Source organism: Gopherus flavomarginatus, chromosome 5 (genome assembly GCF_025201925.1).
Source record: "Gopherus flavomarginatus isolate rGopFla2 chromosome 5, rGopFla2.mat.asm, whole genome shotgun sequence".
NCBI classification, from domain to species: Eukaryota; Metazoa; Chordata; order Testudines; family Testudinidae; genus Gopherus; species Gopherus flavomarginatus.
This window is the reverse complement of record NC_066621.1, coordinates 3,977,659-4,004,897: the sequence shown is the minus strand read 5'-3', so window position 1 is coordinate 4,004,897 and position 27,239 is coordinate 3,977,659. Positions and strand designations below refer to the sequence as shown.

The window sequence follows — 27,239 nt, the reverse complement described above, 5'->3', positions numbered from 1 at the left end:
CAAGAATGCCACACAGTGCAGAGCAGTCAGATTGTAGCCAAAATATGTGACAGCCAGAGCAGCAGCTCTTTAAAGATAACCAGAGAGGAAACATAACATTAAAGGATTTAAATGGTATGTCTCTGCCACCGTGCCCTGCTCCTCTCTCTGAGGTGGACGGACAACACTCTGCCACCCTTCTGGGCAGAGCATAACAATACTGGAATTGGCCTTCAAACCATTTGAAGTGAGCCCCATCTGTTTGTATAGTTTCTAGATTCGCCTCCCTCCTCCTCTGCCCTCCCATACCTGCAGCCTGCTGCCCCATCTCTTTTCCCTTCTCCCTCACACCACAGTGGCCAGATACCAACGCCTGCTCCTTTCTCTGCCCCTCCTCTTCTGGAAGCTGCAATCTCCTTCCCTTCCCCACAGTGCTTCCCTTTCAGTCTTGTCTTAACGGGTCAGTCCTACAATGGGTCCCGCAGCACCAGAACCATGCAGCTACCCAGCCTAACCACACATCCCTTGTGTGCTGTTGCTGATGTAACCCCAGGGTTTACTGTGAACGCCCTCACCTGAGGATGGCCTCTCTGAGCTCTGGGGTGAAGAAGGGACACTGCAGCAGACGGTTAAAGTCGCAGATGGAATCCTGTTTACGCAGCCCCACGTATGTGCCTGTAACCAGAAAAATATCTATTTCACGGCCAGGGTTATTTATTTATAATCATTAACAGAAGAGAAAATGATAATGTATTTTACTAGATATCGACTTGTCAAAGTGACCAGAGAACTGATACAGCCAAGGTTCCCGATCAAAACTGGTGGTGAGTGTTATTACTATTTAGTTTTTTGTATTGTGGTAGTGACTTCTGATGTGGTTAGGTGCTTTCCTGGTCTGGTTTAAGTTTATTTAAACAGTGTCCATGATGTTCCCAGGCTTCAGTAGGATCAGATCCCTGATTTTGTGAGAAATCATTACTGGCTACCAGAAAACCATCAAAGCTTCGGTTTCCCCTGGAGCTGCAAGTAAACATCGACAACAGTATGAAGCACAAGAGATGAGTCCTTTACGGTTAACCTCTCTATCCCAGGCAACTTATTTCAGGGCACCCAAGACATATCTAAGTAAATTTCTGACACACTTTCTTTTACTAAACTCTGGCACAACCGCCAGAAACTGCAAAAATAGCCCAATCATAAATTTGCTGATATAAAGCCTCTGAACCAAAAGCCATTTTGGAGGGAAAGCAAAGAAAAGATTAGTTCAGAGCTGTTATACCCTAAACTACTTGGGGGAGCAGTGCTTTTGTGTTCTCAATAACTTGCCTAAGGCTTTGTCAGCACTACAAATTTATGATTGTATTAAACTGACCTAATCCCCAGTCTAGACAACACTATGTTGACTACAGAGCTTCTCCTATGGACCGAGCTACCACCTCTCACGGAGATGGAATACCTATGTGATGGGAGAAGCTCTCCTGTTGGTGTGTAGGTAGCATTTTTGCTAAGCACTAGAACAGCACTGTAAATGTAGACAAGTCCTAAGAGGATATTCAATTCTGGCCAATAAGGCTTTCACATATACACTCTCTGTGACGGGTTCCCCCCGGGGTGCCACTTGGAATGGAGTTCCACTGAGCCCTCTGACCCACCAGCCTGGGCTCCCTCTTTCACTGTGCTGCTGGGACAAGCTGGAGACCCGCTCCTGATCCTACTCTTCCTCCAGCATTCACACAGGTAGAGACACACCCACTTGCAGTTACACGCAGGCTCTCTGACCAACCGCTGCACGAACCAACAATAAAGGAGCTACAGACAAAATAATCACCAGCTCCCTGGCCTAGGACCCCAGAGTTGTACTCTCCTGACCTGGTACAAACTCTGACCAGTATGAATTTATTACCCAATTTGTCCCTCCCTCAGTGTGGAGAGGCAAATGCACATTTGTGGGAACCAAGCTGAGATTTTCCCCTCAGACACTTCACTTAAAGACACACTGGGTTTAGATTAAAACATAAAACAAGCTTAGTAACTACAAAAGACAGATTTTAAGTGATTATAAGTGATAGCAAACAGATCAAAGCAGATTACCTAGTAAATAAACAAAAACACAAACTAGCCTAAGATACTAGAAAGGTAGGATAGAACTAGCAAATTCTCACCCTGGCTAATGATACAAGCAGGTTGTGGATTTTTAAGGCACAAGCTGCATTAGTTTTGCAGCTTGGGTTTCCCAGGTCTTCATACACAGGCTAGAAATCCCTTTAACCTGGGTCCAGCGCTTTCCCCAGTTCAATTTTTGTTCCTTAGGTGTTTTTAGGAGTCCTCTTGTGTGGGGAGTGAAGAACACCAGGTGATATAATTCCCTGCCTTATATAGCTTTAGCATGTGGCAAGAATCCTTTGTTCCAAAACCAGTTCCCAGCCCAGTTTGTGGGAAAATACAGGCATTCCAATATGGAGTCGAGTCATGTGGTCTGGTCATCTGCCCTAGTAGAGTTGTAGTAGCTATTACTTACAGGCTGGCTGGAGCATTCCCAGGAAGGCTCACCAGGGGTGAGATAAGCTTCTCCAAAGGCCTATTGTTTTTCCTAATGGCTCATTACCATGAACTGGTCCTTCCCAGCCAACTATTTAGACTGAAAGCATCTTGCCTAGTGAGCGTTTCACTACATGTGAAATACAGATCCATAGTCAATATTCATAACTTCAGATACAAAAGTGATACATGCATACAAATAGGATAATCATATTCAGCAAATCATAACTTTTCCAATGACACCTCACATGCCTTGTCTTGTACAAAATGCATCATATCTATGTCAAAATTATATCATAAAACGATGAAGAATATGGGGCACAGTGTCACACTTTCTCTCTCAGTTTACATATTGTCTAATCCCGAATCTCTGGTAAGCAACGTGTGGCAGCTCCTATGCTTGGAACTTTGGAGGGGGACGGGGGCGCCGTCTAAAATTCTGTCTGCCCTTCCATCCTTTCTTCCTCCTTCTGCCACAGATAGGGAGGATTTTTATTTGCAAATGCAGAGAAATGTCAACAGAATAAGGATAGTGACAAAATGAAGATGGAGAAAACACCCAAGAGTCACCTTAAAACAAATGATCTGTGCACAGGGTGGAAAGAACTACAAGTTTGTATCAGATATTGAAAGACTTAGGCTGTGTCTATACTTAACAGATTAAAGTGCTGCCTTAGTAAGTAGATCTAAGCTACGTTGACTTGAGTTACTTTACTAACGTAACTCTAATTTCATAGCTTAGATCAACTTGTCCCCATAATGTAGACCTGCCCTCAGAGTGCCTTATTTCCAAATAAGAGCATCCACACAGGGAGCTAATCAGAAATAGTTAATCAGGAATAGTCCTCAGCTACTCCCCATGTAGACAAACCTTCAGACAGCTAGACAAATTCAGAACACTCTCAACATGACAATTAATAGAAAATTATTTGCTCAATGATATTACACATATTTGCTTTGCTTTTCTCTTTTAAATAATCCCAGCGGGTAACACCAAATTTGCCATTTCACATACACTCCTCTCTGATTTGACACCTGGCTTTCTCCCTTTCTTCCAGTCCCTGCTGCCTATTTCTTCCTCTTTCTGACTCTCTCATTCAGGCCTGGTCTACACTACAATGCTAGGTCAACACAAAGCAGCCTACACTGATCTAGTTGTGCATGTGTCTACACTTCAATTTGATTCCTGCCAATGTAAATGCCCTGTTACACTGACTTAATAACATCACCTCCTGAAGTGGCGTACAGCCATGGCCAATGTACTTAGGTTGATGCACGGTGAGCATAGACACTGCGTTACGTACGGCGACCGTAACTGTCTCCAGCAGCCGTCCCACACTGACCGCTCTGGTCAGTATTGTGAACTCCGCTCCCCAGGGGTTATGGAGAATGGAAAGCCCCTCCCCTTTAAAGCCCCACACATTTTTGCCCTGGTTGCCCAGCTAGGTGAGCACACCTATCAGCTCCCCACTGTTGAGTGCAACTGCCCTGCTGACTGTGTCCGCAACACTCCCCAGACATGCTCCTGCCTGGTATTGGATCTCCTGGGCCTATGAAGAGACAGATTTAAGCATGATGCAGACTATCACCGGGGGAGGTGCCCAGGGGGTCTTGCAAGGGCCCAGGGCACCATCCTCCCCACGAGTGCTGCAAGGGCTCTCCCAGCCCTGGAGCTAGCCCCTCCCCCTCCCCCGGCAGCTGCTGCAAGCACTGCATGGCTTCGGCCTCCCATCCCATGGGGACAGGGGGCAGGGATTTGGAGGGAAAAGAGGAGTAGGGGCGGGGCCACAGGGAGGACAGGACACTGTGGCAAGGTGGGGCAAAGGCCCACAACAGGCCCCCCCCCGGAGAGGCTAACACCACCCCAGCTATCACTCTATGTTCAGGGGGGAGGGGACATGAAAGATATAGATCAAAGTCTAAACCCTGCCAGTGAACTGAACCTGCACTGAATGCCAAGTAGTGCTGCCTCCCGGCTGGGTTCTGATCAAACAAGAAAGTTTTGCTTTTAACGAGAATCCAGATGAATGGGTTTTCTCCTGTCCTGCTTTCTGCTTGCCAAACGCATTCAGGGTGAACACGGTGCTTATCACAGGCTAAGGGAGAAAAAAAATGAGGTCCCCTTTATTAAGAACTGCCTTATCCCAGGGATGATTTGTATTCCCAGCAATACCGGTTTATAAAATGCCCTGTGAACAACTGGTACTATGAAAATACCTAAATTATTACTGTTATTTATTTTAGTAATACTAACTGGGTTTTGCATGTTTGTCTCATCCCTCGTCTCTTTCAAACTGCCTGGTTTAGTTCACCAGTCGTTAGCATCCGATGTCTTCCCAGGTTCGTGCATGTTTCGATACCCTGCAGGCTAATCAAGCACATGACATAAAGGTTAGTAGCATCTAGCTGCAAAATCTACACCCAGCTGAATGTAAAGGTCTGACTCCCCCTTTTAACTAAACTGCCATTCGCACACTGTTTAACACTGCTCGCTCCTGCAACACAATCTCCATTGTATTTTCCACACAGTGAGTCCGATACACATTGTGAACTAGTTTCCCCACCTGTCACACACGTTCTTTTCAAGTTCTGATTTCCCCTCTGCGCAGTAACACAACTTACCTGTTTGCACAAGTCCCTGAGCAGCGTGTAGGTCAGTCCCCTGAGCAGAGTTCCAAGGAGAAAGCTAAAGGCTGAACCCTCTGGACAGTCTGAGCCTGAGGACTTCGAAGCAGCTGGTCCTTTAACTATCACTTTCGTTATGACAGGACAGATTGAGCAAATACGTTTGCTACATTTTCCTTCTTAGCCCACTAGAAGGAGCAGTGGTTCTTGGCTGGCAAGAAAGTCACTGACATTAGTTTGAACTCATATACCCTTGTATAGTGTGTTTATTATTCAGCTCAGCATGCACTAATTTAGGTCTGCAACTTCCTTTAACACCAGTGGGAGTCACAAGGCTAAATCCTCTGGCACTGCATTGAAATATTATATACTTCCTCAAAAAACAAACAAACATTAAATCACCATGGGCCTGCTCTTGTGCTGCTGAGTGTGGAGGGTCCACCAGCCCCACCTTACTCAATGCACAAGTTAACATAATGCACTTTCACACATAGAAAATTTCCAATTATTCACATGCACACACAGTAACAGAAGGACCCTGGGAGAGCTAACTTTGTTGGTACTTATGTGGCCCCCATTTCCATAGGATCTGAGCATCTCCACCTTTTTATCCTAACACCCAACACACACAGGAAGCAGGGCAGTGGTATTATCCCCATTTTATACAGAGGGAACTGAGGCAAGGGAGATTTAGGCCTGGTCTACATGACTGCTTAACTCGATGCAACTCACATCACTCAGGGGTGAGAAAAAGCTCCCCCCCGCCAAGGGATACAAATAACAGTGACCAAAACACTGTCCACATGTCAGTGGGAGAGCAGCAATTATGCCAACTGGAGAGAGTTCTCCCATCAGCACAGTGACTCGTCACCAGACGCTCTACAGCGGCGCAGATGTAGCACTGTAGTGTTGACTTGCCCAAGCCACACATGGAGTCTGAAGTGAACAAGGATGTGAACCCAGGGCTCCCAAGTGCTAACCTAGCACCCTAACCACTGCCTCACCCTTCCTCTCCTGAGGTTTAAAACCATCACGCAAAGCCTTATTGCTAGTAATATAAGAACCGTGGCCCTAAGGAAAGGAGGCTGATACTTCACCTTGTCTCTTCAGAGCAGCTTGAGTGGAGAAAAAGTTTCATGCTAAGCTAATCGAAACCAAGACATTTGAGGTTTGGTCCCTTGATAACCCAACACTTTCCCTAGGGTCGTTCAGTTATGACAGATGCATGAATAGCTCCTGTACTCACTGGCTCATTATGGTGCCTCATGCTGAGCTTCAGGCAGGAGTGGCGCCAGGGTTTTTGGCGCCCTAGGCGGGGGTCCTTCCGTGCTCCCGGTCGTTTGTGGCAATTCTGCGGCGGGGGGGTCCTTCTGCGCTCCCAGTCTTCCGGGCACTTCGGTGGCGGGTCCCGGAGCGAGTGAGAGACCCGCTGCAGAATTGCCGCCGAAGACCCAGAGCGCGGAAGGACCCCCCACTGCCGAATTGCTGCCAAGGGCAGCAAAATGCCACCCCCCCACAAATCCTGGTGCCCTAGGCGACCGCCTAGGTCACCTAAATGGAAGTGCTGGCCCTGGCTTCAGGAACTTGTAGTTGGGCCTTGATGTTAATCATAGAATACCTGCGTCAGAAGGGACCTCAGGAGGCCTAATGCAATCCCCTGCTCAAAGCAGGACCAATCCCCTGACTGATTTTTGCCCCAGATCCCTAAAGGGCCCCCTTGAGGATTTGAACTCACAACTCTAGGTTTAGCAGGCTAATGCTCAAACCACTGAGCTATCCCACCCCACAGAGGGATGTACTCAGACTGTTACAAACCTGACCATTGGGAAATGGACTGAGGTTTTTCAATGCTTACCCCAAATGGCCTGGTGTTCTGCAGGCCAGGAAGTGGTAACTGCAGAGGAAGCACTCTTTCTATTTAATAAACTGTGCTTTGCATCACCAAACTGCTGAGCTTTACAGGAAGCATAAAGTTGGGCTGGGCAAGGCCTTTGTGGCCCATTGCCCCGGAGGGGGAACTCCAGAGGAAACCTGCCTGTTTACAAGCAGGCTCAAAGATCAACTCAAGGCACCACTTTCTGACAAACAGCTGAATTCCTGTAAATGCTGCCTCAGCCAGCAAGAAACACAACATTTAAAACTGATTTTCACTTTCTATTTTTTACTCTCAGCTTTGCTGTCCCTCCCCATATTTCACAAGCCGGGGCTGCATCAAGAAGAACACAGCTGTAGTAATCAAGCACAGTTGCCTATAGCCATGTTGCAAGCAGTTTGAAACGACCTTTTATTCCCTAGTCCACTTCAACAAAATTATGCAGCCCTTAGCCAAAACTCCTGGGTAACCAATAGCATTTTTGCCTGAATGTAGGATTTATCCTCAAGTGAGGAAGCTTTGGCAGGAATAACAGTTCCTAAGGTTGCCAGGTGTCCAGTTTTTGACCAGAACGCCCAGTCAAAAAGGGACCCTGGTGGCTCTGGTCAGTACCACTGACACAGTGGTCCGGTTGGTGGTGGAGCGGAGCTAAGGTAGGCGCCTTGCCTGCCATGGCGCCGCATGGCTCCCAGAAGCAGTGGTATGTCCCCCCTCTGGCTTCTACCCATACTCTGCCCCCACCCCAAGTGCCAGCTCTGCAGCTCCCATTGGCTGGGAACTGCAACATGAGGCACCAGGCAGCAATGACTGTAACTCAGTGAAATGGACAACAAAACGTCCTTTTACTTCCTCCTTTATATTACTTAAGTACGTTGTTCTTGTTTTGAATCAGGATGACCCCTGAGGCTCAGATTATAGTGTGCTCACCCCTCTTGATTTCTCACACACACACGCAAAACCTATTTTCCGTGTTGACTTAATATTCAAATAGGGCTTGTGTTGGTTGCACACTGCTTAATTTAAATTAGAGGCCTAGGCAGACAGGCAAATCAACGTTCCTTTGTCTAGAGAAAGCTCATTTATCAACCCTGCCCAGTTACATCATTTAAACATGTTTTTAGTATGCACCTCTAACTCCTCACACCCTGACCTGACATACATCTCACACTGACTATGATACAAAAGGTTCTATTTGATGCCTCACAAGATACTTTTTGGACTAAGTACTACGAAAGCAGCGTGTTAGGTGTAGTGATCTTGTCAGGCCTGATAGGGGTTGCTGTTGCAGAATAGTGAATGCTTTGCCTGTTGGTACTGAGCAATTCTGAGAGTCACAGCCCCACCCACCACATCTCCTGATCCGAAGAACTGGATTGGGGGGAGGAGGGTCCCAGAATTTGAGCTCCAGCCTCAGCCTAAACATCTGTACCACAATTAAACAGACCCTTAGCCCGAGCCCCATGAGCTGGAGTCAGTCGTAAGGGCCAGCCACGGGTTTTTAATTGCAGTGTGTGGACAGACCCTGTGAGGGTCAGGAATCAGGACTTGCAGCTGAGCCAGTCCCCAGGGACTATAATGAGCACAATGGCCTGCAGGAGGCTGCCTGATTGGTAGGAAGAGTCAGCAGACCAGCTTTTAAGCCCAGCAGCAGCCGTCATTTGTCAGCTGCTCAAAGCATTCGCCCATGGCTGCAGGAGCCCCTGCATTTGCCTTGGAGCCAGCCTTGCCTCTGTGAGGGGTTTGGTCACAGAGATCCCCTTGGGCCTGTCACGTGCTGGAATTATCTCTGAAACCATTCCCCATGCCAGCCTGGGCCTCCAGAACCCTGCCTTGTTGACCTAGACACGCTAGCCTGCTGCAACACAGACCTAGGGTCTGGGCCATGCCCTCAAAGCTAGACTTATCTGAAAACAGCTCAGTAAGTTACCAGTCCCCAGACACCCAGCACCCAATGGAATCTAAACCCCAAATAAACCTGTTTTACTCTGTGTCATAAACATTGAGATAAGGGTAACAAAATCCTTCCTGGGCTGCCTGAGAGGGTGATAAAGAATAGTGCTCAGTGACAGCCCTGCTGTCAAATAAGGGACCAGGACAGCAGAACATTCTCTCCCCAAAAATAAAAGTTAAATTAAATTAAAGAACATTTTGGTGGAGACAGGTTCAAAATTGTTTACTTTTCTCTGCTCATGCCCTTCTGCTGCTGTTACTCACACTAAATATGAAAAGTAAAAGTTATTTTAGACACAAAACACTGTCTGTGACTTAGATGTGCATCCTAAGTAACATTTCTATCATTTGAGTCCTTTTTATCAGGGCTTTCATGTAACAATTGTCATGGCAAAACTGTCGCTCCCCTTGTATGTAGACTGGATGTTTTTGAACTGACGCTCTCTGGGCCTCACAGAGAGGGAAACAGGGAAATGAAAGGAGCAGCTCCCTTCTGCAGTATGAGTGTAGAATGAAGCAGCTGGAGAGGGAGGAGTCATTAACCAGCCCAAAGTGAAACCACTTCTAGCTAGCTTTGTAATCCTCACCCGGAGATTTGTCAAAGCAAATTGTACCATTGTACAGGACAGACAGACACTCTCTCCCCTGAGCGATAATTTTTGGGGGGGTCTTTTCTGTCCCCTTTGTGTCTCCAGCTAAGACGATGGAATTTTTTAGGAAAGAAAACGAAGAGCCTGCACCAAAGTTTGTTCGTCGAAAGGACGATATCACAGGTAATTCTGGGCAGCATTTTCATTTGCTATCAGCCTGATAACTTAGGTCCTTCCTTGTTTGTGGCAAACGCACTGTGGGAGCGGTGAAGGGGCATCGTCTCACCATTCTGAAATGGAATTGGAGTTTGTGTAACCAGATGTTCAAGCCATTTTGAAGCATGAGAGCAAAGCAGAAACTTAAAATCATTATGTGAATTACTGAAACCTGCTATTTTGTGACTTTGCACCTTGAAGTTTCCTGTTCAGCACACACAGCTCACTAGGAGAAGCGGCGGCTGGGTGCATGCAGTATGCGTGGACACTTTTCTCCTGCTTCTCTGGGGTGTCTGGAGAGAGGAACGGTGGGGAAAGGGGTGGCATTAGGGAAGCAGATGAAGCCTTTAGAGCCCACCTATGCTGTAGCCATAGATGGAAGGGGGAGGGGATATGCCCCCTTTTATGCACCTGGGACTCTGCCCATTTGTGGCCAGGCGGGTGGATCAGAACACAGATCCTGTCCCAGCTAAGAAGCTGAAAGAGGGGATGAAAATGATCATTACTTTAAATTGAACTAATGTAAAAGTATCTGTGTCAAAAGATGTAAAAAGCCCTTGGTGGATTTCATACAGACAGAGGCAATGGTGGGGGGCCTGCCAGGTCACCACCCCCCCCAGATTTGCTGGTTGGCTTGTACTGAGCATTTTGTAAAAAGTCTTGAGCATCGCTGCAGACAGCTCAGTGGAGCCCATAGTTCATCACGTAGCAGTGGTCAAAAAGCCAGGGAAATGTCAGAACATCCAAAAAATGAGATGGAGACTGTGATGATTATGGTGGGAGACATCAGATAGTGATGTTACAATAGTTTAACAAGTTCTTCTTAGCACGCGAGAAAGTCAGCCGGAAGAAACGCTGTATTATTGCTAATTTTGTGATAGTCTCTTTTGGGTGGAGCTGTTGCAAGTAACAGGAGAGTTTCACCTTCCTGTACCAGGTGTTATTCTGTAGGGGGGTCCTGTACATGCTCTGTGCATTTTTATGGCAGCTGGGCTAGCCTGAAGGAGCCAAAGGACCGTGAGGAAGAAGGCTCAGGAAGTCTGTGGTAGTGGGACCAGAGGTGGATTTACACTAAAACACAGCAAGGTGTCCTGGCACTGGCACCCCAAATGACAGGGGGGCCCAGGGCCAAGAAGCTGCTGCGGCGGCGGCAGCATGGTCCTGCCCACTCCTGAAGTTCTTGCTGCAGGCTCTGCCCCCACCGGCAGCCAAGCTCACCCCTCCCCCAAGCATGCCACATTTCCATCCTTCCCTCCCAGCACTTCCCCCACTGCCAAACAACTGTTTGCCATCTCTGGGAGGGAGGGGGAAGGGCGGGGCCACAGCACGCTTGGGGGAGGAGGTGGAGAAGAGGCGAGAGCGGGGCCTTGGGGAAGGGGATGGAATCGGGGCAGGGCGGATCAAAGTTGGGACCCCCACACTCCCCCTAAACATCCTCCTCCAGCTCCCTGCCGTGAGCCGCTCAGGGCTGGGAACAATCCCATGACCCCCAGGCCCCACCCTCTGCCCTGACTCCTGCACCCCCTCACACACTCCCAGCCGCCATGCACCCCCCACATACCCAGGTCCCCCACACCCCATGCCCTGACTCCTGCACCCCCACCCCACATTCCTACCTGCACCCCTCGGACCAAATAGGAGCTTCCCCAGGCACACTCCACACCCCAACCTCCTTCCCCAACCCTGAGCCCCCTCCCACACCCTAAGTCCTGGCCAGACCCCACACCCCAACTTTTTTTTCACATTTTTTTAAATAAAGCGCTCTTATCCAGAGTGTTTTACAGTAGTTAGCTAATGGTCCAAACAATATTTGGAAAGATTGTTATGTGGTCCACTGAGACCTTCAGTGATTTTTCAAGTGGTTTTTGGAAAAATAAGTTAGACTCCAAAACCAATCAAGGTACCTCACTTTATTTTCATTTACTTCCTATTACTTATAGGAGGAGGATGAAGAAAAAAAAATAATGAAAAATGGGGTGCGGGGGAGGGGGGAGGAGAGAATGTTATTTTTCTTAGCTGGGTCCCAAGGAGGGGCCCCAAAAATGAAGCTGAGCACAGGGCCCCACTAACTCTAAATCCACCACTGAGTGGGACTAGAACTCAGATCACCTGACTCACCATCTTTTGCTTTAACGACATCTTTTCTAAGCAGGAAAGATGGGGGTCCTCAGGGTTGTGGGAAGGCAAGAGAAGACCCCTTCCTCCACGGGTAAAAAGAATGGTCTGAACCAAATAAGGAAAGCTGAAGGAGAAAATATTTAAATGTGTAACACCAGTTTTTCAAAAGCACCTCAGGGTTTTAAAAGTGCAAGTCCCACGTGTCCCATTGAAAGTCTATGAGACTTGAGTCCCTAAATCCCAGAGGAACTTTTGTAAATATGTGCACCCTAGATGCATCTTCTGCCGGCTGCTTCAGTACTGGGTGTGTGTGTGCAGAATCTCCCAGACTAAAGATCCAGACTTGATAAACACACTCAGTTTGAGAGGATTTTTATGTTAATTCAGCTAGTGTCTCCTTGCTTGTCAGGTGATGAGGAGGATCTCATGAGGGTGGAGATGTCTTGTGGACATGCTGCAGATCCTGGTTCCTTAACAGGTTGGTGCCGAAGTCTGTTAGACCAGGTAAGAGAACACAGAAGGGTGTCAGAAAAGTCATACTGCATGTTTTTAATACACTTGGTTTCTTTCAGAGATGTGTCCCTTGATATATTGAAATGTTCTGTCAAGTGGGAAAACTGTCTTCAATTAGTAATGTGGGGCATTCTGAGCAGGGCCGGCTTTAGGAAATATGGGGCCCAATTCGAACATTTTTGGCGGGGCCCTGGCAGGGATGACTTGAAAAAAAAGCCTCTCATTTCTTTCATTTATTATTTACTTTCCATAACTATATAAATAATATTATATATTATGTACATTGCACCATATATGCTGTTGATTGGTTATTAATGACTGCCGTTTCACATGTGTGGGTCCCAGCTGCTCCCTGCCCCCCTCATTGAAGCAGGTGTGCAGGGTTACTGCCCTGGGAACTGTAGGGCACAAGTGGACATGGGGCTGGCTGCAGGCAGGGCAAGGGGTGCGGGGCTGGTTGGAGATAGGGGGTGCGTGGGGCAGGTTGGCTTCAGGCAGGGCCACGGGGGGATCCAGCAGGGGTTGGCAGGGCTGAAGCCGGGAGTGTGAGACTGGCTGGCTTCAGGCAGGGGGGTGCAGCAGGGGTTGGCTGGAGACAGGGCAGCGCTGGTGCGGGCAGCAGTGTGTGGGGGGCTGGCTGGCTGGCTTTGGGCAGGGCGACGGGTGTGTGGCAGGGGTTGACTGGAGACATGGCTGGGGGTCTGACAGGGACTGGCTGTGGGCACGGGGTGCAGAGCTGGCTGCAGGCAGGGGGAGCGGGGCTGGTGTGGGCAGGGCAGGGGTTGCAGCAGAGGCAGCTGGAGCCCCAGCCCTTTAAATAGCCCCCAAGCTCCCTGCTATCCCAGGGCTTTGGGGGCTATTTAAAGGGCCCAGGGCTCCCCCGCTTCTACCCCACCCTGGACCTTTTAAATAGCCGCAGGAGCCCTGAGGAATGCATGGGGGTGGCGGGGATCTGGGGGCTATTTAAAGGACCAGGGTGGCAGAGGCAGGCAGCTGTAGCCCTGACTCTTTAAATAGCCCCCGGAGTCCCTCACTACCCCAGGGCTCTGGAGGCTATTTAAGGCCCGGAGCTCCAGCCGGGAGAGCGAGGCCTTGGGGCTTGCCGTGCTCTGGCCTGTGCTTCGCTCAAGAGAGCGGGACCACAGAAGACCCCTGAGCAGATCGCAGCCAGGGACCTGGGGTAAGTTTTAAAAGTGTCTAAGGCATGGGGCCCTCTTAGGGTGGGGCCCGATTCCTGGGAATCAGGCGAATCGGCCTAAAGCCGGCCCTGATTCTGAGACTGTTTACTGTAATTTTCCCTCCCATCCCCCGCTTCCCTCCCTGCCCATGAGAAATAAGTAACTACCTGTGATGCAAAGAGATCATTCTTTCCAGTGATAAGAGAACCTGAGAAAGTTCAAAGGGTCTATTCCAGATAAACATCTGAAGGGCAGATGCTGTTTTTTAAAGCCTTTGAGTTCTTTGAACCTTTTGAGTCTGCAAAATTGTGCTGGAAATGTGACAAGAAATCCAGCAATTCCTGGGCTGGATTGGTACTTTTGATTGTAATGATATTGTAATGTCAGGGGTACACAAAGCAATGAGGTGAGGCCACATTATATACAAAACCCTGAACGCAGCTAGAGCCCTGACATAGCAGTGACCGACTTCCTCCAAGCTGTCAACAGGCAGCTTCACCTGCCACCCCAAAAGAGCACTTGGTTTGTCTCACTTGGTTTCAATTCCCACTCCCTGCCAACACCTAGCCGTCTCCCTCCCACTGGCAACCAGGTAAAAGAGGAACTCGGCCAAATGGAGAAGATGCATGTAACTTTCTAAGTAGATTTGACCAACGACTGACGCTTTGAACTCTTTGTATCATTTTTATTTAAACATTCTCTAATAAACTTTTAATTCCAGCAGAATGCTGAGCTAGTGACAGGCCTTCTAAAAACATTAACATGTATTATTGACACGCGAAATCTTAAATTCTAGTGAATAAATGAAGACTCGGCACACCACTTCTGAAAGGTTGCCGACCCCTGAGCCAGTCTTAAGTTTAAGAAAGAAGGCAGGCTGAGTGGATGAGAACCTGAAATTCCTCAAACACCAAAGAGAACATAAGGTGAATTAAACAGCCAACTGCGGCTGGAATTGCTCGTTGCAGTTATCCGTTCTGTATTGCCCAGCTTGGAAGAGAACATAAAGAACTAGACAAAAATAGGGAAAGAAGTGTTAAATACTAAAAGAAAGAAGAGTAATTTTATAAGTATCCCCACAAAACAGCATAGTTGGCCAGAATGGCAACCACAGGGTCAGAGCAATTTTTCTTCAAATCATTGATTCCTCCCCCCCCCCCCATGAGTTTTTAGCCATGACTTTGGTTTTTTGCTTCAGGAAATATTTCACAAATATACTCCTTTAAATAAATTTATAAATATTTCCCTTGCTGATGACAGTGACACATTCATAAGCCTTAGATTAGCAAGTTATTTAAAAAAAATTAATGGGACGTGAAGGTTGGTTATGACTATATATACACACAATGCTTCAACAAAGTGAGAGAAATGAAGAATTAAGCTGCTTCAGAAATAAGGGAAAGCACAATTTTCTGACCTTATTTAACACCTCCAGCACCACCAGAATCTCATTAGTACAAGCAGATCCAAATTCCAAACAAGCAACTCTATTAAGATGGAGTTAATGCTGGCCTTAAGAGGTGGCTTGTAATATGGCACAGGTTTCAAGTTTCACAGCTCTGCCTCTTTATCTTCTCTGCTTTCCTGGTCTACAGGGTTACTTGAAGTTTCACTGCCCTGCTGATGTTAATGGGAAGAAATGTGGGGCGGAATGGTCCTATCCGGAAGTCCGCCGGAATGCTTCACTCACTGAAACAGAGCAACGGAACTTTGAAGAAAAACTTGCAAAGTTTGCAGCTAAATATTACCATGACTTCAAAGAGGTGAGTCCGGATCCCTACTGCTTCTCTCCTCTTTCACACCTCTGCCTTTGTTTTATTCATGAAGGCACCTTGTAGATAATGGTGAAGCTGTGCCGCTCCTGCTGGTGCTGTTGCAGCAGCTTCCATGTTGCACCATGACAGTGATGCTACTGGTTACTGATCCAGGGCATCTCAAGGAGCAGACATCCTGAATCCAGCTGTTCCTCTGCCCAGCCTCACATAGCTCACATCCCTAACAGAGCCAGGGGACATTGACCTTATTTATGCAGCTGGGCAGGTGCAGGAGATGGAGCAGACGAATGGAATATCTCCTGAAAGGTGACCTGCATGGGAAAGCACTATTTCAAGGTCCTCTGTACATTCCCACTCATGGGATGATGCGCCTGACACCTCAAGTTTCCCGAACCATCTGGAAAGCTGTGTCCATTGGGCCTGTATTTTCCACTTCATGCATCCGATGAAGTGGGTTATAGCTCACGAAAGCTTATGCCCAAATAAATGTGTTAGTCTCTAAGGTGCCACAAGGACTCCTCGTGGTTTTTAGGGAGAAGGGTGCACGCCTGTCAAGTAGGAGGTCACCACCACTGTTTATGGAGGCCAGGGATCTATCGCTTACTATACTGCAAGCCTCTGTTCAGGATGGGATTGTCCTATACATCAGCCATGGGCTTCTGGCTCCTGAGAAGGGGAGCTGGCTGATACCATAGGGTCCCGCTTATCTTGTCTGCTGCAGCAACTGGCACAGACTGACATGCAGCATCTCAGCTCCAAATTTTTTGGAATCTGCAGCTTTGGAGAAAAACTAAAAAGGGGCCAAGTCATCTTATTCTGCACTTATAGACAATGATCTACTCCCCATCCCCACACAGACCCAGAGATAGCGAGCTATAGGGAGTTTGCTTTAACCACCCAGCTCCCTTGGCTGTAATGATTACAAATGTTTCCAATCTGCACGGGGCTTCCAAGAACTAGTTGTCATCCGTGACCCCGGGAACAAGTGGGAAGCAAAAGCCATTCACTGGACCAAAGAATTCTCTTCCCAAGGCCAGGTTGTCCACACAAAACCACAGCAATGTACTACGAGCAAGGCAGAGCTCACTCTCTAGCACTGTGCAAAGACAATATGAGACTCTGGCATTGGTCTGCAACCAGGAGAGAAGAATGTGCAAAGAAGTTCTCAGCAGAGCAGCTCAACACTGAAGAGCTGTCTCCTCAGCAGGCAGGGAATGCCAGACATACATTTCTTTGCCTCCAGAGAGAATTCCAAATGTCCCCTTTGCTTGCTCCTGCCTGCTTATAAACAGTAATCTCTGCTAGATGCTCTCCTCCTGGACTGGAGCAAGGATTTGCTGTATGCATGTCTTCCAGTTCACCCCATCACACTGGCCATTCAAAAAGGTCCACCAAGACAAAGCGAGGCTGATCCTGATTGTTCCAGCATAGCCAAGGGAGCAGTGACATACTTACCTTCCAGAGTTGTTCCAGACCCCCCACAGTACCGGCCTCTCTCTCAGGACCTTTATCCCAAGGGACAGAAGAGTTCTCCATATCAATCTGGAGGCTCCACCCCTGGCCTCATGAATAATCTTACGCACTGCTTAGGACTCACGCCGTAGGGTTCTCTCTGCTGCCATCGACTGTCTGAGATATCTATCTCCAAAATATGCAGAGCAGTGACGTGGAGTTTGATTCACACATTTTGCTTCCGCTGGTCCTCACACTTGGCCAGTGCTGGACTGGGAAAGCCATGTTACAATCTGTATTTAACCGAGTACTCCTCAGCCCACTTTCCACATGGGCTGTTCTGCTCACTGACCTCCCAAAAGCAGGGTCTCCGAAAGAGGAAAATCACTACCTAGCGGTGACTGTGCTTCCTAAGAGCTGCCATGCCCCTCCCTTCTTCCCCTCAACCTGGGAGTTCTCTGTATATCTGCAACAGTGAGTTTCAGGAAAAGAAATGGGCTGCAGTCCCTTATATAACCTCACAGGCTGGCGAGGAAGCATTTTTTGCAGCCCTTACAAACATGGTTTTCTAGGGATTTCCAGATCCTACAGGCAGTGGGGATATCATTCCATGAGTGTGACTGCACAGAGGCTAATCATGAGAAACCACAACTACTGCTAGGTAACCTATTTGTTTCCTTTTAAGTTCTTCATGATGTAGATAAAGGACGCCAGAACTGCCTGCTTCCCCAGCCTCCTGGGCTCTTTTAATGTTAGAAATTCAGGGTTTGTCCATTCCATTTTATGCTGTAAGAATGAAACTAGTGGGATCAGGACATACAGAAAGCAAGGAAACAAACCTGATTGTGAGAATAATGGATTTTGACTCAGACTGCATAAACATTTCTAGTGAAAAGTGATAAGAAAAGCTGTGTGAAAGATTCAACACACCCCACCCTATCGCGAAGAGCTGGAGTGCCCCCAATCCATTTCCCTGATTTGCCAAGGATGATCGTCAGCAAAAGCGAAGGCTATGTCTGTACTAAAGATAAGTCAATCTTAGATCGACTTACAGCCATTGCATTAATTACTGTGGTGGCTGATGTCCGCACGACCCTCCTTCTGTCGGTGGTGCGTGACCTCACCAGGTGTACTCCCGCTGACTGACAAGAGGCAGCATAGGGTGCTGAGAGCTAAGGTTCTCAGCTCTGCACAGCTCCCTGCCAGGAGCCCAGCTTGCCCCCAGCTTCTCACCTCCCTGCTCTTAGCTGGCAGGTGGGGGGAAAGCTGCCAAGGACTTTTCACCTCCAGCAGGGAGATCTGCACCCAGAGTCCAGTCAGGCAGCAGGGCTCCCAGAGGGGAGTAGGGAGCCTGGGTGGCAGTCTGGCTTGGAGCAGAGACCAGGCAATAGCCCAGCTCTGGAGCTGGGAGCAGCTTTCTTGTCAATATCACGGCTTCTTCAGAATTGTGAAACTGACAAGAATGACACCCAATGACCGATGTAAGGAATGCAGTGTCTACACAGGCACTGTCACCCTAACTGCACCAACATAAACCCTATGCCTTTCGTTGAGATGGTTTTCTTGTGTCAACAAAGCAGGGGAGTGACATCGGCCGGAGGAGCATTTCAGAGTGTACATCTCCATTGTTTGGTCAGCAAAAGCTGACTTTTGTTGACAAAACTATATAGTGTAGACAAAGCCTAAGACTTGATGTTCCTGATATTTCTATGGCAAATGATCAAAAACAATAAGTGTTTTGGGGGGAGGAAAATACCCTTTCAGGCCTTCATTATAAATCATAAAAGAGTCCAAAGGGCACACACTCATCTTTACAATGGTCTGTAAAATGGGAGGGAACTCCAGAAGTTATGTAGATACCATTTTGTGTCACTTTCTTTTTAAAAAGGATGGAGTAACAGTCTCACTCACCTCTGAAATTTGTTTTTTCTCTAAGTGTCCCAACTGCCACAGCTACGTGGAACGCCAAGATCTGAAAAACTTGAGGGTGGTCTGTATCCTTTGCCATTCGCTGAAGGGGGTAGTCTTTGAGTTCTGCTGGCAGTGCCTGAAGCCCTGGAAAGGTGCTGGAGCACCATCCGAGAGGTGTGAAAATGTGGGATGCAAGAACCAGTCCCTGGAAGTCTTAGCAAAATGCAAGCTGAAGGATCTTCCAGGAAGTGAAATAAAAAACTGTCCCTCCATCCGTGCTTGTCCCACCTGTGGGCGACTCATTGAGCACATGGAAAAGTGCAAATATATTATATGTCCACAATGTCATGTTGAATTTTGTTTCGCTTGCCTTGAAATTGCTCGTAACTGCCAAGCCAGCAAAAGTGGTGCCTATTTTCAATACTGTGCAAAACCACTTGCTCCAAAACAAACACAAATTCCGGTATGGGCTCAGAAATAAACAATTGTTACAGCCATACAGGCCAGGGAGATTAGGAAATGCCCCAGGGTCAGTACTCAGCTCCACCGCAATACTCCCGAATGCTACGTTATCCCTCCTGTCAAATTAAGCTTGATGGACAGATAAGAGATTGATCGAGAGTCAGGACAAGCCCACCCCCTCTGATGACACTTTTTCCAGTAAGGATTGCGTGTATTGAAGGGAATATTATAGGTATGCTACACCTGATATTTAAGCCATACGTGAAAAAAGAAAATGCTTGTAATATAAAATACATATGCTATTTTTGTAGCTTGTTTATGATACTGGAGAACCCATGCAATTAACAGATACTCAGATTTTGCTAGACAGCAAATATAAATTCATAATCATAATTTTATTTCCCCTCTCTACAAGGTGGCTAAGACTGAACCAAGCTTAAACAAAACCAAATACAAAAATGTTTTTATTTTCATAGGCTTAGGATAAAGAGGTTCGATCTTGGCTTTTGAAGTATTTTATCTAACTGAATGAAAACAACCAACAACACTCTTCCTGTGCAGTTCTCCAACCTTCCCCACAGGGATAGTGAAATATGTGAAAGCCTTGTGAAATATGTCCAGCTTTTCACACACAGTACTGCAATCTAACACACACAACCTGGGGAGTCCCTCTTGAACCCAGTATTAATCAATCTTACTCTTTTCATGGGTAAGAAAGTTCAGGCTTGCCATTCATTGGGAATAGTGAGGGCCAGTTAAGACATACCAAACACACCAAATTTCTAAATATAACCTATTGTGAAGCTGTGAATAAACTGGTCTATGTACAATGTGTCATCATGCTGGCCTGTGGAAGCAAAACTATGGGTCTTCTTTATTCCAGTACAGCAATATTCTCTGTTCAAGGTTAGACAGTGATTCTTAGATATCTACTATTGTCACATTACAGTACACTCTTCATAGTTAATACTATAGTTAGCATTTCATTGCAAGACGGATTTTGATTTGCTTTGTATCTCCACAAATGTTTTTCTTGCTTTCAGAGGTTTAGCATTAAAACTCATTGACAAATTAATTGACTCTTGTTCTGAAAGTGTTGAATAAATTTAAATAGATTTTTGAGATTTTAAAATGAGCCTTCTAGGAAGTTTTGGTGAAATTTAATGTTTGTGCCCGTCTACTAGCAGAATGCTATCTGCTTATAGTATGCTTGAAATTTTGTGATGCAATAGGAGACTAATAGAACTGGTCAGCTTTTTTAACTCCTGTGCAAAATTTCACCACCACAAAAAAAATAATTTTTTTTTGTTTTCTGCTGAACATTTCATTTTGTGAAAAATAGAAAAAAAAAAACTTGAGGTTTTGGGGGAGAACTTTTTGGTTTTCAGTGAATAAATTTGTAATTTTCCACAGAAAGCAGATACATTCCATAGAAAAAACTCAGGTTAGTTGAAAACCCAATTTTCTGTCAAAAACAGTTTTGACTGAGAATTTTTGACCATTCCTAGATAACTCCATGCCTGTTCACCATTGCTTTTGGTCCACATACAGCACTTAGGAACACAGGAGATAAAAGCTTTATATATTGTGACAAGATGGCCAATGTTAGTATCGTGGGTCTTGCGCTTTTCTTGGTGGGGGGCTGTCAGGGTTCCCTCTCCACTCTAAACTCTAGGGTATGGATGTGGGGACCCACATGAAAGACCCCCTAAGCTTATTTCTACCAGCTTAGGTTAAAAACTTCCCCAAGGTACAAATCATTCCTTGTCCTTGGATGGGTACTGCTGCCACCACCAAGTGAGTTAGACAGAGATTCAGGAAAAGGATGACTTGGAGTTCCTGTTTCCCCAAAATATCCCCCCCAAGCCCCTTCACCCCCTTTCTTGGGGAGGCTTGAGAGTAACCAAGGTAAGCATCAGCCAGCCCCTTGGGTTTTTAGGACACTAAAAACCAATCAGGTTTTTAAAAACAGAACTTCATTATCAAGAAAAAGTAAAAGAAGCACCTCTGTAAAATCAGGATGGAAGGTAATTTTACAGGGCAATCAGATTCAAAACACAGAGCATTCCCCTCTGGGCAAAACTTTAAAGTTACAAAAGCAGGGATAAACCTCCCTCTTAGCACAGGGAAAATTCACAAGCTAAAACAAGATACTCTAATGCATTTCCTTGCTGTTACTTACTATTTCTGTACTTTTAGATGTATCATTCAGTAGGAGCTGGATTACTTGCTTGGTCTCTCTCTTTCTCTGTTTCCCGAAAGAAGAACAGCCCCCCAAAAAACCCTTCCCCCACAGATTTGAAAGTATCTTCTCCCCTTATTGGTCCTTTTGGTCAGGTGCCAACCAGGTTACCTGAGCTTCTTAACCCTTTACCGGTAAAGGAGAGATTTTATGCTACCCTTAGCTGTATGTTTAGGACATGCACTAAGATGCCACCCTTTGCCCCTATTCTTGGGGCACCAAGGTCCCCGCTAGTGGCCTAGGGAAGGTGGTAAAGGAGGGAAGGGGCCTAGGTTTGCTCCTCACTCTGAGCCCCAGCCCCTCTGAACCCCTGCAGGTTCTTACCCTCTTCCTCCTTAGGTGGGGTACCTTCAGTCCTTAGACACTGGGGAAGGGAGTCTCCCTCCCCTGCTGGGGCAGGGTCCCTTACTTTCATTTGCTGGTCTTTCATATCTCACAGCATGCCTCTAAACTCCAATCCTCTCTCCTTCTCCCTAACTGCACGCAGCAGGGGTTTTTATTAGGTTCCTGATGGGGCCTTAATTGACTGCAGGTGCTCCAATTAACCTGCAGCCACCCTCCTTAGTCTACAGGGAACCACGCCTCAATTAGCCTTGGGTTTATATACTTCCCCTCTCTCACTGCTCCCTGGCCCTCCTGTTTCACAGCATTCAGAGAGATTGGATTTAGACAATAATTCATGCCACATGGGGATTCTAAGTGCAGATCTAGTAAAATATTAAAGGAACTCTCATTTTTTGAACAGTAGAAATGATTCTACACCCCTGTAGTCTACAGCCAAAAGGACTCACAGGATGTATTCCCATAGCCCTAGTGCTGGCAAAGTCTTTCAAGGGCAAAACCAAAAGATAGTGGGGTGATGCTTTGCTCACGCAGAAAGTACGAATCTACACATATCAATGACCAATCAAATATACAGTCGATTTTGATGGATAGTTTTCAAACAATTTTAGAGCTTCTAGGGGCATATGGATTTTATTGTTTATAGCCAATATTAAGTTGCCACTAACTCTTACAGTGTAACGATCTGTACGCTCTGTCCAATTTGTCTAGCTCCCCATTCAGCAAAGGACTTAAGCATGTGCTTAACTTTAGGCACGTGTTTAGGTCTCTGACTTCAGTGGAACGCAAGCATGTGCTGCTTTACTGAATAGGGATGGACTTAAGCACCTGCTTATATGTTTTCCCGAATCAGAGCCTTAATTTTTAAAATGGTATTTTCCTCTTATTTACAAATACTTTAATTCTTCATTTCTTTGTTTTTAAGACATCATGTATCTTATACTGCTCAAATCTATATCAGCTATAGTATACTAAATGTGTGTTTCAGCACAACATAGTTGTCACTTAGTATCCTTAACTTCTTAAAATCAGTTTTGTTTTTACTAATATAGTAGTGTCACATAAAACTATTTTTATCACTCTTTTTCAGCCCACAAATTGTGCCATTTTCCAAGAAAAAAATAAACTTGATACAAAGTGGTTATATAATTTTCTTGTAGACTTAACAGGTTTTTAGATAAATGTGTGGATCTCAGATGGTTTAGAAATTCAGTTTTCTTCAAATAAGCATAAAAAATCCAGCTGACTCTCCAAAGGCTGTTTGAATTATTTAAACATTTTGAGTTTGCAAAACTGGACTGGAAACATTACAGTTCTGGCATTTCCTACTTTTGCAATGCTTGACTTTGGAACCTCAATAAAGTTTTTTTAACATATTCTTTATGTGCAATTTTCTAGTTGTCAAAAAAGCAAACTGAAAAAACAGAATTCCATCAGGTGGCATCATATTGACACTCACATGGTTCAACAACAGAGTTGGAAACTCTAGATCCTCTCATTTACCAGATTCTAGATCCACTTGAGCTGATGGTGTTACTGACTGACAGCTGTAGAAGCAGTCACTCTCTGTATGGACGAGCACTACATGGGAATTCGACAGGGATGGTCTAGACAGTATTTGGTCCTGCCATGAGGGCAGGGGACTGGACTCGATGACCTCTCGAGGTCCCTTCCAGTCCTAGAGTCTATGAGTCTATGAGTCTATGAGTTTGCCTGCGAGCTTCAGAGATGTTTGCGGACAGCATAAGAATGGCCATACTGGGTCAGACCAAAGGTCCATCTAGCCCAGTGTCTTGTCTTCCGACAGTGGCCAATGCCAGGCACCCCAGAGGGAATGAACAGAACAGGGAATAATCAAGTGATCCATCCCTGTCACCCATTCCCAGTTTCTCGCAAATAGCAGAGGAATGGTGGTCTTAGGAGTCTTGGGTTCCCTTCCACGTCCTGGAGGCAGGGCCGGCGCTTCCATTTAGGCAATCTAGGTGGTTGCCTAGGGTGCCAGGATTTGGGAGGGCGGCAGACTGCTCCAGTGGACCTCCCACAGGCGTGCCTGCGGGGGGTCCGCTGGTCCCGTGGCTCCGGTGGAGCATCCGCAGGCACACCTGCAGCAGGTCCACCAGAGCCGCGGGACCAGCGGACCATCTGCAGGGACGTCTGCAGCAGGTCCATCGGAGCCGCGGGACCGGCGAGCCGGCCCTGTGCCTAAGGCGCCAAAAACCCTGGCACCGCTCAACCTTTCCAGACTCCTGCACCCCTTTCAGGAGTCTGATTTGTCTTGTGTACCCCCAAATTTCACCTCACTCGAAAGCTGCTTGCTTACAAAATCAGACACAAAAATACAGAAGTGTCACAGCCACACTATTATTGATAAATTGCTACTTTCTCATTTTTATCATATAATTATAAAATAAATCAACAGGAATATAACTATTATACTTACATTTACGTGTGTAGCATTTAGAGCAGTGTAAACAAGTCATAGCCTGTATGAAATTTTAGTTTGTCCTGTCTTCACTAGTGCTTTTTATGTAGCCTGCTGGAAAACCAGGCAAATATCTAGATGAGTGGATGTACACCCTGGAAGACCTCTGAGTACCCCCAGGGCTACACGTGCCCCTTGTTGAGAACCACTGCTGTAGTGAATGTAGACTCTTCGATCCATATCCCCAAAGCCTGATCCCTTCTGCCCTGTCTCAGTCCTAGTCTCCCCTACACCAATGGCTTCTCGTCCCCTCTCAGTCTTCTAATTTAGCCAGCTCGTTTCTACTCCTGAGGTTTCTGATCCCAGTCTCAATCCTCCAGATGCCTCTCCCCAGTCCCAGTCTCCCCACCTTGCCATTCCCAATCCCCACTTGCGCTCCCCAGCTCCTTGTCCCAGTCTTAGCCCAGCCATTTCCAGTTCTCCCCCCAGTTCCCAGCTCCTTGTCAGATCTGCCTCCCCTCCCTGTAGGGTCACGAGATGTCTGTGTTCCCTGTAAGCTGTGCAGCCATGCAGCGGGCTCTCAAGGGCCATGCATGCAGGTGGGTAGAGGTGCCCCTCCTCTGGCCCATCCCGGCCCCACTAGAGCTGCCAGGGAGAGCAGCCCCTCCCCCAGCCCTGCCTGGCCCCACCAGAGCTGCCAAGGAGAAGAGTTCCCCGCTTGGCCGGGCTCAGCCCCACTGGAACTGCTGGGGAGAGAAGCCCTTCCCCTGGGCCAGCCTGGCCCAGGCCCGTTGGAGCTGCCAGAGAGAAGAGCCCCTTCATCAGCCCAGCCCAGTCTCACCAGAGCTGCCAGGGAGAGGAGCCCCTTCCTTGGCCTGGACCAAGTCCGCCAGAGCTGATGTGGCCGGGGAGAGGTGCCTCTTACCCAGCTCTGAGTGCTGCGGCAAGAGAGGGCTGGGGGGAGTCCTCTCTCTCCACCTCAGCCTCGGGGCAGCATGCACCCCAAACCCCTCATCCCCTGCCCCCTAACCCTTTGCCCCAGTCCTGAGCCCCCTTCCACACTCGGACCCTCTCAGCCCCACCCCCACCACATGAATTTTGTTATGTGCACCAATATGAAGGTGATGTGTCACACATCACCACCATATTGGTGCACATAACAAAATTCATTAAGCACATGGACATAAAAACATTAAAGCGAACACTGCCAGGTGTCCCAATTTTATTGGCACCATCCTGATATTAGGGGCTTTGTCTCATATAGGCAACTTATCCCCCCTACCCTTCCCAAAAAGTGTGCTGATTTTTCACACACACGTTGCTTTCCCATCACCCTACCTCCCCCAGTTATTTCCACCTGCCCACTCCCCTCACCACCACTTTGCTTCCTGGCTCCCAGATTGAGTCTTGTTGCCCAACCACTCCCCATCTCAGCCCCTAGCTCCAGTCTCTGCCAGCCTCCTGTCCCATTTCTTGGCAAATCAGCAGAGATCCCAACTTTGCCTTTCTGAGGCAGGTGTAAATATCAGTTTCTACAGAACTTGCTGCTAAAGGACCACAGATGAGTCACCAGGTGGGACAGGGGCACAGTCTGAGGGCGGGGGCCAATACTAGGCTATAGAAAAGCCAGCACTTTGGTGAGATTAGGATCCACTGATCATCGCTCCCCGTTAAGCGCCATAGCCCTGGGAGGATGCCTGCTCTCAGAGGTATGAGCACTCACTAGCAGTCTGTGTGGAGTCCCCACAGGTGGACATTCTGTGGTCCCATCATCTCGTTGGGTTAGCGTGCACAAACAAGAGGCATAATTCCAACACTGCTGACTGATGCCACCTGTGTTCATAGATGCAGACTCCATGGGTGCTCTGGGGCTCAAGCACCCCCGCCCCCCAAAAAAAAGATTCCCACAAGTCACCAGTATGTGGCAGAAGCATGTGCATGGTACACAGCGAAACCAGAAGGCAGAAAGCATCCACCAGCAAAAATAAAAGTCAGTGCCTGTGCCAATTTTCATTTCCCAAATACTGGAAAAACAGAAGAGGTGTGTGGGTGTGGGAAGGTCTGGTTTCTGTATCACGGATGTTTAGGGATGTGTACAACCCAAAGTTTGCCACATTTGCATGGTGTTTACCTTCATCTTCACTACAGCGAACCTGCCACCATTAACAGAGCAAAGATCAGCCTGCATGAAATGCACGTACTGATGTGTGCTGGGGTGACACAGGGAGAGCAAGAGCAAAGTGGGCAGGAGGGTTGGAGGTACAAAAGCTGAATGGATTGAGGGAGAAATGGGCCAAGACGGGGAAAGTGAATAAGTGTGGAAAAGGGGGAGGCCAGAACTGACTGCACAGAGAGCTGAAAACAGACTGATTATGACCAAAGGGCATGGGTTCTCTACCCGCTCTGCACCTCTTTCCCTGCTAACCCCCCTCTACATCTGTCCTTGTCCTCTTAGCCATCTATGCCCCAACTACTGCCTCTCTTCCCACCCCCTTGTCTCTGTCCCACAAATCCATTTTACTTTCTCCACCTCCAACATTTCACCCTGTCCCTCCAACCAAATCCCCAGCATTCATCTCTCTCCCCCGCCACTTTTCACACAGCACCCAGCTCTTCACCCTGCTCCTGTCTCTTACACACAACGTGCTCCAACATACAACCCACAATGTATCAGTTCTCTCCCTGCAAGACAGGAAATGGGGAGGCACTTCTGGAACTTTGAGACACTGTTGCAAGAGGACACACTAACTCCCTGTTAGGTTTATGCTGAGCTGCTATACCAGTCAGATGGACACAAGAGACAGATCTAGACTTTTAAATACATCAAATTGTCCAATATGGATACAACTGAGGAGGAATGAGGCATTAGGCCTTTTTCTTTGGCCTGAACAGAGAATCTCTTCCATTTCTGGATACAGACTTTTAAAGTGGATATATTTTCTAGATAATAAAAGAAATGTCTGGGCTTGAGAAGACCAGGTTAGGTCAATGGACATGAGTATTTTATAATTCATGCTGCTAGCTGTGGAGATTGCAGAGAGGAATGGAGAACC

The 27,239-nt window shown here is 47.2% G+C and overlaps 2 protein-coding genes across 2 annotated transcripts in view; one reads left to right on the top strand and one right to left on the bottom strand.

The window, feature by feature from the left end:
- LOC127052809 (ubiquitin carboxyl-terminal hydrolase 47-like) overlaps positions 1-5,267 on the bottom strand; it is a 45,591-nt gene extending 40,324 nt beyond the window's left edge. Inside the window, exons 1-2 of the mRNA XM_050956896.1 lie at positions 5,140-5,267; positions 555-654 (exon numbers count right to left, since the gene is read on the bottom strand). The gene's annotated coding sequence lies outside the window, so the exon portion shown is untranslated. The remainder of the gene's footprint in view (positions 1-554; positions 655-5,139) is intronic.
- A 4,214-nt stretch (positions 5,268-9,481) lies between these two features.
- Positions 9,482-20,255, top strand: LOC127052858 (uncharacterized protein DDB_G0292642-like). Its single transcript, XM_050956982.1, has 4 exons — positions 9,482-9,738; positions 12,299-12,393; positions 15,176-15,343; positions 18,744-20,255. Exons 1-4 carry the CDS (start codon positions 9,669-9,671, stop codon positions 19,197-19,199), a joined length of 789 nt encoding a protein of 262 aa, XP_050812939.1. The 5' UTR covers positions 9,482-9,668; the 3' UTR covers positions 19,200-20,255.
- Positions 20,256-27,239: the final 6,984 nt, after the last annotated feature.